Source organism: Anopheles stephensi, chromosome 2 (genome assembly GCF_013141755.1).
Source record: "Anopheles stephensi strain Indian chromosome 2, UCI_ANSTEP_V1.0, whole genome shotgun sequence".
NCBI classification, from domain to species: domain Eukaryota; kingdom Metazoa; phylum Arthropoda; class Insecta; order Diptera; family Culicidae; genus Anopheles; species Anopheles stephensi.
Window position 1 is genome coordinate 76,327,261 of NC_050202.1, and position 14,518 is coordinate 76,341,778.

Below are 14,518 nucleotides of genomic sequence, written 5' to 3' on the forward strand. Positions count from 1 at the left end.
GTACGGGGAGGCGGTCTTCTGGATGGGATCCGAACCCCGGTCCTGCCGATCATTTGAACAAACGAAAATGATCATTTTGCTGTGTTTTTTTAACGTTTTTCCAGACATCTTTGGTTTCGATTTAAGGTTTTTTTTGGCCGTTGCCCCGTATCTATTCATTTGCCCGTTTCTCAAAAATGTTTGCATTTGTCTTCAAAACATCTGCTTTTTTATACTAAAACAAATCTCTTTTATAATAACGAATACTTTGAAAGATGTTCATTTTACTTTTTGAGAGTTAATCCAACATTTGAAGATTCTTAGTTACTAGTATCGACCCCGTGGAAGTAGCGCCCTCTAGCGTTTAAACGCGCAAACTCGAAGCCTAGGATGTAACCATGATTTCGTTCATCATTTATCCTAGTAGCGTTGTGGTCTCTCTCTGCTTGACCTAGCGATCCTTTAAGGTAATGTCTGCAATTTTTGAGTGATACCACTTAGTTGGATAGTCAGTCCTCACTAGGCGGGAAGCGGTCCGAACGGGATTAGAATCCCAGCCCTGCCGTATGAAGACCTGCTCCGTTGTCGCATCTATCACCGGGCCGTTCCAGCGTATTGTCTGTCAAAATCCCAAAATGGTGATATTAAGTGATACGTTTAGTGGAAAACAGTGAAGTCGGTCGTAGAAGCTGGTAAGATTGTGTGCCGGAATGTCATCGATGAACGATCGATCAGTGAAGAAACGTCTACACACAGGTATACTACAGGTGGTACTTCCTTCATACTTTTATTACAGCAATCGTCAATAATAATCTCAGTTACTACTGCACTACAGTACAGTTGTCAGCTGGGGCAGATTAGTAGTGTAGTACAGGAGGAAAACAAAGAAGAAAAACAAAACACAACCAAATATCAACTACATTCTAATGCGGTCGTAACTCGCTGTCGTCATCACGCACGAGAAGCAGAGCAGGCCTTCCCGTGTGTCCTGGTGTACATAGTTACATAAATAAATACAAAATGTGTGATTACAGTCGCCTCTCTCTCTCTCTCTCTCTCTCTCTCTCTCTCTCTCTCTCTCTCTGTCTCTTTCTAGTCAGTGTATGTGGCTTGTTTCGCTCGTCGGTTTCGTGGTCACTGCTCTATACACTTCAAAGCGCTCTACGGATGGAGGCGATGGAGCAGGAAAAACTCACCCCCTCCCACCCAGCATCACGATGCCGGAAAAACCGGCTTTTGGCAATGCGAGATGTGTGTGCCGGAGACCGTGAAAGCCACCAACACCAACCCTTCCGGGATTACGGTATTTGCCGGTGCGCAATTCCACTCCTATGTGTAGTTCCGCTTCGATCGATCGATTTCACTTTCATCTGCAAAGCGCGAGTGTGGCCGGCGCGATTGCTCTCTCTGGCGCACATTGACACTGATCTTGGGGCCGCGCTTCTGTATATTGAGCTGTGTTCGGTTGTCGTCGTCTGGCTGTAAGTATGAGTTTATGTTTATGTGGTGGCTCTATTAAAACATAGATCTTGGGCGGTACGGCGGAACAAGCCGCGGTGGTCGAGTGGTCGGTCGGACGGTCGGTCGGTCTAGAGCTTAGTACCCGGCGAAACTGAACGTCTGCTGGGATGGTTTAAAGTCACCGTAGTTGTGGTTGGCCGCCACCTCAATCTCGCCACTGTTAATCTCATCCTCCGACGATTCGTGCTGCTGCTGCTGCTGATGCTTGCTGCCACCACCACCACCGACCTTGCCGATCTTCGCCTGCAGCGTGTGGCTGTTGCCGAGCCCATGACCGTCCGAGATCGATTGAGCAACGTGCACGAGCGGGATCGCAGCATGGGCCGCCGCTTCGGCCGCATTGTTCTGCGCTTCCTGGGCCGAGGCCGCTGCCTTGTGGGCCGCTTCCTGCGTAGCCTCAAAGTCCACCCGGGCCGAGTTCAGCTGCTCCTCGAGCGCTTCCACGCGCTGCTTCGCCGTACCGACCATCTGCGTCTGGGAGGCCAACTCGGCTGCCGCCTCGCTCGCGCTCTGCTGCGCATGTTCAGCCGCCACCTGCGCATTGTTCAGTGCGGACTGAAGCACCTGCACGTGGTTCAGCGCTTGTTGGGCTGCGTGCTGAGCCGCCTTGGCCGATCGTTTCGCTTGCTGCAGCTGCTGTATCTCCGCGTCGAGCGCTTGGTGCGCTTCGAGACTTTGCTGCTCCAGTCCCTGCAGCAGCACGTGCTTGCCGGCGAGTGCGGCTTGTGCGGTGGCCGCCGCCTGCGAGGCTGCCTGGGCGAGCGTATTCTGCGCCACGTACGCAGCCTGTTTGGCTGCGGCGTGCTGATTCGCGACGGCCGAATTTGCCTGATCCGCTGAACCTTGGGCGATCGAGCGTAGCCCACTGCCGGCACTGTAGCCCGATTTGGGTGTGTAGCTGCTGCCGGAACTGCTGTACCCGCCGCCGCCGCCGCCACCGCCTCCACTCGACAGGCCCGTCTCGTACTCGTAGTCGTAGTCCTTCTTGCGGTCCGCACCGGAACGGGCCGCGATACCGTCTGTAGGGAAAGGGTCGGGGAAAAAAAAGGAAGCCGCAGTTGAGACGCTACACGGATGCAAATGTGTTGCGCAGCAGTCGACTGTTACCGATGGCAAGCAGGCATAGCACCAATCCGGCGGCAGTGGTGAGGGTGAGATTAACGGACTTCATCTCGTGGCTCGGCCGTGGAGAAGCTGCAAGTGAAATGAACAACAAAACCGGGGAACAAGTTACGCCAGGTTGCAGAAAGGTGGCAAAAATGGTGTGTGTGTGTTTTCGTCTGTGTGTGTGTGCGTGTTCATGTCCGGAAAGTTGCATAATCGAACTACTGTTCGCTTTTTTGAAGGTGAAACATGACGAATGATTGCGTGCGGAAGTAGCGCTTCAAAATTTAATTCCATAATTCAAATTGGCTCTATATTTAGACGCGTTTGAATGCAATATTAGGAGACGGTATCGACAATTTACGTCAATATTTGTGTTACTTTCTAGCATTCAAAGTAATGCTCAACAAGCGCACCATCCAGAGCAGTGCTGTTCGAAGCTGACTTCCAGTTGAATTTCACCCCTGCTTGAAGACAAAAGCAGCTTCACTTGTTTTTATTGTCCTAACACTTTCACGTGTGAAGATTTATTTCTGTTTGTCTACACACACACACACAGAAAAACCCCCCCAAGCAATTACACAGGGCAAACACTGAAGCAAATAGAGAGGAAGTAGCTAACTAACCGAGGAGAGACCGACATCAGCGAACCCATGGAAGATCCCTAATGAACCACCCATCCCTTTAATGATCTCTATCCACGTTGGATCGTTTGGATGATGTGAAACATAAATTGAAAGCTAATAAACCTTTTCGGTCGGCGGCTTGTGCAGCATGCGGCCTAACCATCCGCATAATCGCAGGTGATGATCGATCGTGACGAGGGACCGTGAAATCGAATCAATTAACTGCTGCTGCTGTGAAGTTGTGCCGAACAGCCGGTCCATTGTGTTGCATAATTTAATGCAATAATAAAACGGCACGAAGAAAGAAAAATGCTGTGTTACATCTATCGTATTATAAAGCGCTTGGAATGCAAACGCATGGGTTGTTCGATAATCCATCCCCCGAGCCAGATGTAGGTCCGCGCACGGAACAGGATAAGGTTCCACCACCGGCTAACGTCCAACAGCTCACAATCGAGGCTGGCAGGTGTGGGATTTGGATCAGAAAGTGACGGAAAGGTGTGCACAAAAATTCACCACCGGCGAGCGAGACATTTTATTTGTTACAGTTGTTGTTTTGGGGTGTTTGGTGTTGGCTAAGCGGGCGCGAGTTAATTCATTTCGTTTTGCGAGCTTATGACACGTTTGTGTTATGATTTAGATTTGTTTTAAATTGTATTATTGGGGGTCAAGTAATCGATTGATGGGATAAAAGTGTTCCGAGCTCTAGGCAGGGAGCCAAGTAAAGGGTGAGGCTAATCGTAACTTTTGAAACACTTTATTAAATGATTGGAGTAGCCGATATAAAAGCATTGTTTGTCTCAATTTGTTCATTATTATTATTTTTTATTCATTCCTTTAAGTGGTTCAAATATGACGAGAAAGTAGCAATGACCCATTAGACTTGATTTAAACCACAACTAGACAAAGAAAAGGATAGCTTACTGGTTTATTATTATATTTCAAACGAACGGTCATCTCGTCCCCGGACACGTGTTACGACCACTTAAAACAAAAACCAAACCGTTCGAGGTTTTTCGCTAATGGCCTTCCTGAAACTCTTTCGCAATTTCGCCAAAAATTAGCAACAAAAGTTCATCCCAATCAGGGGATGATTTTAGAGCCGTTTTTTTACTTTAGGATCATCATTATTACTTTACTACTGCCCATCAGAGGTAGAGGTGGGTCCCGAGGCCCCCGGTGAACAACAAGTGTCAGCAAGAGCATTGAACACTTTCGCACTTTCACCTGTTCCGTTTTTCCACCCAAACTTCAAGTGTTTTTTTTAAGATTTTGGCATAAGGCGAAGGAGCAAAGTTGCGGAAATGCTGACCAACGCTGGAATTTTTTTTTATGCCAAAAGTGATATTTTTACGATCCAACGCTTGGTTCGGCGAGTGTTATTTTGCGCTGCGCCCACCGTATATTTATGATGTGCCATGAAATGTGTTGAAAAGCGTTACTTTAACCGAACGACCGGGGCGGATGCGGATTTTTGATTGATTCATGTACCGTTTGACCACCACGTGCCACGGCGCGGAGGATCAGTTCGGGAGCGTTAGAGAGTTATATTTTTAGGGGAGAAAAAATCGTTACATAAGACTCAATCTGATCGCATCCCATGTTTGGAAGAGGACCCATCAAGAAGGCCACACATCGAGACATTCGCTTCCGAGCGATTGTTGTATCGAGGAAATGAGATTTTAATTGAAATTAAGAAGCAATCCATGCACCATGATTGAACATATAATATCTACTAGAAGATTTGTTCGAACGATCAAGCAAATACATACAAATAAAATATTAAAGTGCTCCTCAGTAGTGTTTTTCTAAGTTTAATTGTACATTTTATATAAAAAACTAACCAATCATGGTGGACCTTTTATCGTTTAAAAAAATAAAAACTAAATGCAATATTTTTCTGAAATCACAACATGTTTTTTACTGTTAAAAAATCACACAAAAACATGGCTAAAAAGTGCGACGTTTAAGAAATTTTAATAATAATATAAAAAAATAGAACAAAATATTGCAAACAATATAGCATTTGCAGAGTAGAGCAAAAGAGAAAACAGGATGACAGGACTAGTCGAAACATATTACTAGGGTTGCATTTGAAGGATGAAATAGACCAACAATGATTTACTAGTAACAACTGCTAATGGCAAATTTAATTCTTTACTAGTCAAATGGGCTAGCAGGGGAATTGTGGATTAAAATATTTGATATTGTAATTGAAGCAAGCAGAAAACGGTCAACAATTTTTTTTGTCGTGAAAAAAATATAATTTGTGTACTATTAATGCATACGTACCAGAACTAAAAATTGCTTCGAAGAATAAGACTCTACACGCTGTTCAATTCACACCGTCACACACAGTAACGCTCGTTTAAATCACTCGCTTTCTTCGTGGTAGGAACCGGCTTGCTTAGATTTTTTCAAAGAGAATGGCGATAAAACACACCAAAGCACACGCATACACGCAACTGGATCGAATTCGGAAGTGCACACTTGATGGAAGCAACAAACGATAATTGACGCAAAACTGCTACAAAACTGCACACACGCAAGTGGTGTTTAAAGGAGGTGACACTGCACGAAATTTAAAAACAAGTGGAAAAATTCACCAAAAAAATGTGTGAGCCACCAATCGAACTAAAACACGAGGACCGTCTTAACAATCGTACCGACAAATCGCCAATGCTGCCTTCCGACTTCGAACAGGCGCATTTTTATAGATGCACCACACCAAACCACAAAAAACGCATCCAAACCACCGACAAGCGCGCGCGCGCCCGATCGCTGGTAAGCGACCACCCCGTTCAGGCTCCCATCTCACTGGATTGTTGCTTCGATCGTTTTCCTCCTTTACACACACACAACGGTTCTCTCTCTCTCTCTTTCTCTTTTTGCTTACCTCTCTCGGTTACTAAGGTTCCGGCAGTGCATACTACTACAAAACGAAATGGATGAAAAACGATAGAAAATGAAATGGCACACAACACCACGCGCTCGGGAGTGTACCGTAGGTCTGGTCGATAGTTTTTCACCCCCCCCCCCCCCCCCCCCCGGTTCGTTCGGTTCCTTTCACTGGCTGGCGATGGACACGGGCCAGTTCAGTCGGGCACAAAGGTTCGTGCTGTTTGGGGTCCGAAAACGAAAGCGATTGCCTACTACCGTGCACTATGGAGCAATTCGGTCGTAATGCTGATTGTTTGGATAAAATGTGTGTGTGTGTGTGTACTGATTAGTTATAAATAATCGTTTTGTTAACTTACTTACTATTTTAAGAAAATAATTATTTTAATACCGGTTTAGAGGAAAAACCCACCTAACCAGTTCATCCATCACGACTGTTGTTATGAGCGGCCAAGGCTGTAGTTGCCGTAGTGGTCCACTAGCACCCTTGAGTTTATCTGAACATTTATGTTGATGTCAGAACTGACTTTTGACCCAAGAGTGGTGAAGTTCTGGAAGGCTTCAGAGGATCGATCGCTCTTTGGATGCATTTATCTCTATTGCTGTTGTTGGTATTCGCCTCGTTAATCTCCATTACGAGGTTTTGTGCCGCTTGCTCGATGCAGTGGCAAGCTTTTACTACATATGTGAGCCTCAACCGAATTTGAATCAAATCTCAGTCTATTTTAGTCTGCCACAAACCTGTTATAATACACTTTGACGGAACAAAATCTTCACTTCTTATACAATCTTCCAATTAAACTGTTGACAACGAATTGAGTTAAGTGACTTCCTTAAATTGTTAGTCTTTTTTTTTCACTGTGTACTTTGATTCTACACAACTCGCAACCATTTCAGAACCTGCGTTTGCTTAGATTAGTTTTACTGATACTAAATAATATCTTCAGCGTGTATCTCAGAGATTTGGATTGACTTAAATAACGTGATCCTTGAAGATTATTCCCTTTCCGAGACTCGAATGGCCCTCACAAGCTCCAGGTTAGGTTGCCCCGAAAAGCAACCATTTAGCTTCACCGGGCATATGATGTCATACAAGGCTTGAAAAAGCTTCTCCGGGCTTTTACCAACGATTTACGACTATTAAACTAGTGAAAAGAGATGTTAGTTGCTGCTCTCTTATCGACTTATGCGAAATCGTCTATTTCGAAACAATTCTTCGACAAATGAGACACGTCAATTTATTTAACATTTAAACTTTCTTTTATCCGTAAAAACTGTAAGTCCAAAAGATTTTTTTAATTTATTTTAAAACATCACGTGTAGTCACCATACAGTCAAAAACAAGGGCTCAACAATTTTCTTCCCCCGTAGTAAACCGCCACTCATCTTTCCTTGAAAATCCCATAGTGCACACGCATCCCAACAGTAATCACACACTCATCCTCGCCACTTCGCGAGTGTGTTCTTCGTATAAGTACATTCAAACACTGGTGCGCACTTTCGCACCAACCAAAGAAAACGAATGTGTCAAAAGTGGCCATTTTTTTTTTGGGGGGCAGCGGATTCAGTTCAAAAAATTTGACCGGATAAGTGGTGCGGTGCGCGCCAGCAACGGTGGTGGAAAATTTGAACTTCCTTAACCGAGTGCACCCATCCCAAGCGATTTCCGCACCGGCACTCGAAGAAAGGCGCGTAATAAAACCGCGAAGTGAGTTTTTTGTTGTTGTTGTTGTTGCTCCCACCAACCCCCCCGATCAGTGCATTTGTTGTTACCGGGTTGCCTTCTCGCTCCCTATCTGCTGCTTCGAGAGTTCGCGCGGCTAGTACGCGTTTGTGCCGGGTGCTTCAGCTGATCGTGATCTTCATATGTGTGTGTGTGTGTGTGTGTGTGTTTGAAGAGGTTTGTTGTTCGATTGTTCCGGACGGTCATTTGGATGCGGTTTGCGCATCCGCGCGATAAGATAATTTTTCTTTCACTCAATTAAGAGAAAAGCAAAAAAACGGTTATAACCCAATGCCGGAGCTCATTTGGTTATGTTTACTGTTGCAAATTATCATTTTGTGTTGCCACTACAAAAAGGGGCCTCTTTAAGCCCTCAAGATGCCTTACCGCCAACAAAAATACGGTTCCGGCATCTTCTTCAATCATACTCGGGACGCGAGAGTGTCTTCCTTCGCTTATCTTTATCGCTTGCCAAGAGACAAGACGCGAAGTGCGAAAAAAAAACGAATCCAAATGAAAAACCCCCCAGTGCCAAAGGGATGAATCAACCCCAGTTACATGAGGGTCTTTTTATCCTATTGCGCAATCCGCATATGGCGCATCCTCCGCACGCGGTGCATTGTGAGCGTCATCGGGTTGACTGGGGCGAATGGAAATTGAAAGGGAAAATCCTTCTGTCCCGATGAGAGCCACCGACAGGGGCTTTACACATGCATGCGTTTCCAGTCGACCGATAGCGGACACCGGGTGATTGACTGCTGGCCATTTGATTCCTCATTGCCAACATCCCAAAATTCGTTCCGCCATCCGTTGCACAAAAAAGAGCCACACACCAAGGCAACCGACTTTAGGAGCAGCTTCCCTTTTTTTCCCCTCCAAACGCGGCACACAATTTGGACACAAAAGCACTTGGTAAAACGATTAATACGCGCTAAACGCACATCCGAGGAAGTACCGGATTAATGATGATGCCGAATTATGGACAATGATGGTCATGATGGGCGAGAAATGTTTCGTAACACTTGCCCAAATGGTTCCCGCTTGTGATGATGGCCGAACGAGCTGGGTATAATTATGGCGTGCCCTAAGCGTGCCCGATTGGCGATTTGGTGGACTGAAGTGAAGCTTTCGACATGGTCGCTACTGGTCAGCCCCGGGTGGCTTCGGGGGCTTATCACGTACGATGACGGTGGGATTATGGCGCGCATTCTGTCACGGGCTTTCATTCTTCTTACCCCATCGAATCGAATTGAAGGAGTAGAAAATGTATTCGATTAGGTAAGGTAGTCGCCAATCACTTCTGCTGGTGACCCAATTCTTACGACAGCTTGCCGGGTGATTTGAGTCCTACGACGGTTTAGTTCTGTCACAATAGCATAGTTCTGTGAACAACGATCTTACAATCATCGAAAATCTTTCCATAATGAACAAAATGGGTCTCAAGAAGATCATCAAGATAGATGATAAAGATCGCTTGCCGGTTGAGACATCGAACCGACGAGATCTGGCTCAATTCTTTAAAGCTAATTCATTGGACGCGAAAGCACATGGCCAATAATGTTGAATTTTACTTTTCAAAAGTGGTGTAATCGAGTACTATCCTGAGGATGTCTAGGGGAAACATCTTCTGAATATACATCCAGATCTTGGCAGCTGTTAATGAGTTGTACGTCGTGGCCGTCTTCTTCCTCTTCCGAGCCACTACAACCTTGAAAGGTCTCGGTCTGCCTTTTCTGGCTTTCTGTGACTTGATTTTACCCGTAGCTTGGTAGTCAGCCACGCGTACGGGGATCCGGACTTGATGGTATTTCTCGATGGTCTATGTAGAAGGACGCAGAAGATCAGATAGTCCTATATCTTGAGTTGAATGGTAGGAGGACCATAGTTGTGTCTATTAAATTCCTATCAACACAGACATAAGGCTGGACCTACTTTCCAGCTATTGAGTCAAGGAATGCAAGGAAAAAATCTCATTTCAAGGATCTAACCATTAAATTATTGCTTGAGATTTTAGAGGCTAGTCATTTTTTGGGTCTGATCTTCAACCGTCTACCCGACGTTTGGCAGAGGGATCCTAACGCTTACTAGACGCTTTTGCTCTCCTGCTACTGAGTCCTGCTATTGGAAGCCTGAAGAGCCAGATACAGCTGATGGAACTTGTCTCTGTTATCCTTTCCGTGCCCCATAAAACAAATACTGGCCATCAGATTTGGCAGAAGTGACGTGTTGAGTCCTCAGATAATCCCGATTACCATACAAGCATCTAAATCACTCCGGTATATTAATCATGGCTATGATCGTATAAGAAACGACACCATTAAAGCGAGCACCTTGTTCACGCTTTGGCCGCGAACAGCCCAGTTTTTTTATTCGCAATTTCGTTTCTCTGCTTGCGGAATCTCGTCACAAAGTGTAGCAAGATAAACAAGCAAGATAAACGTGTCTGTTTCGAGATGATCCACCCATCGGCACACACGTGCTTAACTTTACGCGCTGTAGGCGAAAGTGATTCGGTTACATGTCCATAGCTGTCCGGTTGAATAAGAGAATAAAATTAATTAAATTACCTGCCGAACAAACATTCACTCGCACGTCTGCTAATAACCAAGGAACGCATGGAACAAGAATGAGGCCATTTTTCTTCCGCACAAGTTCCGTGAAATCGGTTTTGATCGTTTCAATTATGCCAAAAAGAGGCGATTCGCGTTGGGTGTGCGTGCTTTTGGATCGGGTAAAATAATTATTTGTTGCAATTATTGCGCTACTGCTTCGGCGAGGACGGGGACGGTATTTTGTGGTCAACATTATGCTCCGTTTTGTTGAATTCGACAATAACATACCAGGCCAGCTGGACGATGGAACTCGGAACGTATGATTTCGATTGCACAATCAAGGGAAGCGGCACCGGCTTAACATTGCGTCGGGCACGCATAATTTATTTCGCACTGGAATGATGGACCTCACGCGTACTTAGAGGCGGCAGTGAAGGATAATTATTTAGATAAATGATAGGGGTAAGGTATTTGTAGAAGCCCTCAATTGGAGTAGGTTTTATTGAGTGAGCTTGCAGGACAGATGCTCATATTAGTGATCAGTAATACCAGCTTAGGACATTTGGCGATACACAGTATAGTACAGTCATCTTCCACCAGAAATCTATATTATCACCAGATAGCCGATAAATCATCCCGTGCCATCCACTGTTTGATTGTCCACATTCCTCGACACTTTGCTGCATCCCTGTGTAATGTGAAGTATAAAATTGAAGCTTTTCGCGCTTGACCTGCAGCGCGTCCAGTGGCCCTTCGAAGGCGCTGGAATGAAGCGTTAGGGCGATGACGACGGCCATTTCTCCGCTCGGTTACACCTCCGTTACGTCAGCCCTTCGACAAGATAGTAGACATCATCTATGCGTAAGTACCGCCCAATTCGAACGTCTTGAAGATGTGTTTCGAGCGTCTTCGATTTTTGGTGCCGATGCAAACGAACCCGGGGAGGGGGGGGGGGGGGGGGGCTAACACCGCTTCGAACACGGAACGAAACCCTTATGTATCGATAAATGCAAGTTACGATTTACTTTCATTCCGGGCCTTCATTCTTCGCGGTCAGCTGCACTATCTTGATTCGATTTTTCATTTGCACTCGTTCAAAATTTCCTCCACTCCCTCGAAAAGAGAGAGAGAGAGGGAAGTGACACATGAATTTTCATAAAAATAAATCAAAATCAATCCGGTACGCGGTTGGCTAATTTTTTGATTGCATCCGAAACGGGAGAGCAGCTGAAGATCCCGTCCCATCCATCTATGGCGATCAATTAGATAATTGGCATTGATTTCATTTTCACCGTTTTCGCTGTGTTATGTTGTGCTCATCGATCGTGGATAGCAGCCCAAAGGAAGGAAAAATGTGTATAAAATTAACCGCTATGGCGCTTACCAGTCGGCTGTCGGTGGCTCCCGGTGGTGGCTCCAATCAACCGGAACGAGCATCGATCGCAACGATTGATTGATTTGATAAATTTCGCGCGATCTTTGCGTCTGTTTTTTGGGGGGGAAGCTTTTATGCGTAATATGCAGGAGGGATCCTTATGAGGGTTCGCGATGAGCTTCGGATATCATTAGTATTGTTAACACAATTCAATTATCCGACTTGAATTGCGTGATGGTTGTAGTAATAGTTGTAAATTGAAAAGTTACGTGATGAGCTACCATTGAATTTGAATACTCTAGGAACACGTGTTGAATGATTAATATGACGATGACGATAAAGGCAATGTTTTTAAACATATTTAATTAAATGTCTAGTAACTTCATGTTGTGATGATTATGAGCTTCTGAGCGTTGAACATTATTTACTATGACAGGAATAAATTGGTTGATAATCCAATAGTAAGAATTTGAGCGTCTATAACGAATTCACCGCCTTGGCGTTGCATTCTAATTTAATTACAACTGATGTAAAAAATGTGAATTTCAGTAATGTAGCTATTGATTATTGAATAGTCGCGAGCTGTTGAATCCTTTGGGTCGTTGAGCAACCAGATGATAAACTTAACAAACACATTTCAAAATTTAACTGACTTTTTGAATCACGAAAGTCGCAACAGCTGGCAACTACATTCCTACCCCTCGACAAGCGCTGTCACTTCAATGTATATCAACCTTGACAAGGTTTACACAACCTTCACCCGAGTTTATTTACAACAAAGGCAGCCGAAACAACGCGTCCGCAGCAAATCACGAACAAAACTCTGCCGAAACTTCTAAAATAAGCAGAAAAAAGGTGCTGAGGGCGTTAAAATAGTTGCTGTTTTGCTGTGAGGACGACCTAAACAAACCCCATTAGACCTATGCTATCAACCAGCAATAAATGCCGGTTGCCGGAACATCGTTTAGTTTCTATAACCTAAACCCTATAACCCCATCAAAATACTGGTGATTTATTGGTGAGAAGTGCAATCGTGATTTCATTCATCGCACGCGGATCCACAAAACAGCAATGAATGTTCTGGAGCAGTTTAAAGCGACACCGCTGACGCTCACGAAGCTACCAGCATCCTTCATCGAGACGAATCTTTCCGAAAGTGGACAAGTGGTAAGGAGTAATGTATAATGGAGGCGCATCATTATGTTAATCGATCATGTTCTCCTTACATTTTTTGCCCTTCAGCCTTCGGATCACTTGCAGAGCACCACCCGGCAACCATTCGGTTCGAGCAATGTGTACAAAACCAGCATTCTGCTCTATCGTGTCTTGGCCGAGGGTGACGATATAAAGACCGTGTACGAGACCGCAATCAAACTTCCACCGGTAAATGTGTCTCTAGTTTGCAATCAACGATTATTCGCTAACGAAACTTCTTACTACGTTGCAGAATATGGAAGAGGAATATTTTCCTGGTGATGCAATCGGCATTCTCACCTACAATCTGGCCAGCGAGGTAGATTATGTGCTGGACCGGTTACATCTGCTCGAGTCGGCCGACCAAACGTACGAAGTGAGGCTGGCAAAACCGGTAAAGAAGAAAAACCCGGAGCTGCCCCATTACGTGCCAAAGTACGTCACTCCTCGGCGGCTCCTGGCGGAATGTTTGGACATTCGGATTACACCGCGGAAAGGGTTGCTTCAGGCCCTGGCCGGCTATACGGCTGATGAGTGCGAAAAGCGATTGCTGGAGATTTTGGCCTCAAAGGAAGGTTCCAACCTGTACAATGAGTTGATTCTCAAGAACGAGATGAACTTCCTGCATGTGCTCAAGTATGTGGCCACCTGTAAACCACCGTTGTCGTTGCTGATAGAGCACTTACCACGGCTGCAGGCTAGACCGTACTCGATAGCGAGCTATGGGCGAGAGAACCACATTCGCATCGCCTTTGCTATGCTGAACGATGGCCACGTTGGCATTACGACGCACATGCTCGAAAGCAAGCTGTTGCATCCGAGCAAATGGGACAAATATCTGTACATATACCTGCGTCAGCTGAAACCCGTCTTCAACTATCGCGAGGAGGATCTCGAACGTAATATCATCATGATCGGACCCGGCACTGGGGTGACGCCGTACATCAGCTTCCTAGAGTATCGTAAGCAGATGAAGAGCTCGAATCGGAAGATGAAAATGGGATCTGCCTGGTTGCTGACGAGTTGCCGCTACCAGGAACGAAACTATCTTTACGAGAGCGAACTGAAGGGTTTCATGCAAGGTGGTGTGTTGGATCGATTGCACGTGGCCTCGTCGCGGGACGAGGACAGTCAGTACAAGTACGTGCAGGACATTATCGAGGATCGGAAGGAGGAGCTTGTGGAGCTGTTGCTCGATGACGCTACCAAGCTGTATCTCTGCGGGGAGGGACGCACTATGCTGCCCCGCATTCAGGACACGATAGTGACGTGTATGAGCAAGGTGAAATCTATGCCCAAATCGGAAGCAGCCGACCTGCTGGCTGAGTATAAGAAGTCGGGGAAGTATCTGTACTATTCGATGATACGGTATTGAGCTGGAGGATTTACATTTGCTCGTGACATGTATAGAAATGCCGGGTCGCGAGATGATGTCGGGAGAAGCCCATATTTATAACTGACGACCGCTGAGTGCTTCATAATAAACGACGTTCGGACGTTCGCCTAAGTTATTTTTACTGTCAGAATCAGAAGAATCAATCGGAAT

At 45.5% G+C, this 14,518-nt stretch overlaps 2 protein-coding genes across 4 annotated transcripts; one reads left to right on the forward strand and one right to left on the reverse strand.

The window, feature by feature from the left end:
- Positions 1–741: 741 nt before the first annotated feature.
- Positions 742–11,804, reverse strand: LOC118507713 (ell-associated factor Eaf-like). Of its 3 annotated transcripts, none has more exons than XM_036046610.1 (3): positions 8,878–9,714; positions 2,608–2,694; positions 742–2,519 (listed from the first exon to the last, which is right to left on the reverse strand). In XM_036046610.1, exons 2-3 carry the CDS (start codon positions 2,669–2,671, stop codon positions 1,576–1,578), a joined length of 1,008 nt encoding a protein of 335 aa, XP_035902503.1. In that variant the 5' UTR covers positions 2,672–2,694; positions 8,878–9,714; the 3' UTR covers positions 742–1,575. The 3 variants fall into 3 exon arrangements, with proteins under 3 accessions (XP_035902503.1, XP_035902501.1, XP_035902504.1); XM_036046608.1 differs by lacking the exon at positions 8,878–9,714 and adding an exon at positions 5,523–6,246 and having other exon boundaries at positions 746–2,519; XM_036046611.1 differs by lacking the exon at positions 8,878–9,714 and adding an exon at positions 10,692–11,804 and having other exon boundaries at positions 1,068–2,519.
- A 695-nt stretch (positions 11,805–12,499) lies between these two features.
- LOC118507709 (methionine synthase reductase) lies at positions 12,500–14,483 on the forward strand. Its single transcript, XM_036046604.1, has 3 exons — positions 12,500–12,945; positions 13,021–13,161; positions 13,226–14,483. The coding sequence occupies exons 1-3, from the start codon at positions 12,850–12,852 to the stop codon at positions 14,345–14,347; spliced, it is 1,359 nt and encodes a 452-aa protein (XP_035902497.1). The 5' UTR covers positions 12,500–12,849; the 3' UTR covers positions 14,348–14,483.
- Positions 14,484–14,518: the final 35 nt, after the last annotated feature.

Excerpts from the sequence above, each read along its gene's own strand:
- LOC118507713 (XM_036046610.1), bottom strand. The coding sequence starts at position 2,671 with ATGAAGTCCGTTAATCTCACCCTCACCACTGCCGCCGGATTGGTGCTA. Across the intron at positions 2,520-2,607 it reads GCTATGCCTGCTTGCCATCG|ACGGTATCGCGGCCCGTTCC; the intron begins GTAACAGTCGAC and ends CTTTCCCTACAG.
- LOC118507709 (XM_036046604.1), top strand. The coding sequence starts at position 12,850 with ATGAATGTTCTGGAGCAGTTTAAAGCGACACCGCTGACGCTCACGAAG. Across the intron at positions 12,946-13,020 it reads TTTCCGAAAGTGGACAAGTG|CCTTCGGATCACTTGCAGAG; the intron begins GTAAGGAGTAAT and ends TTTGCCCTTCAG. Across the intron at positions 13,162-13,225 it reads CCGCAATCAAACTTCCACCG|AATATGGAAGAGGAATATTT; the intron begins GTAAATGTGTCT and ends ACTACGTTGCAG.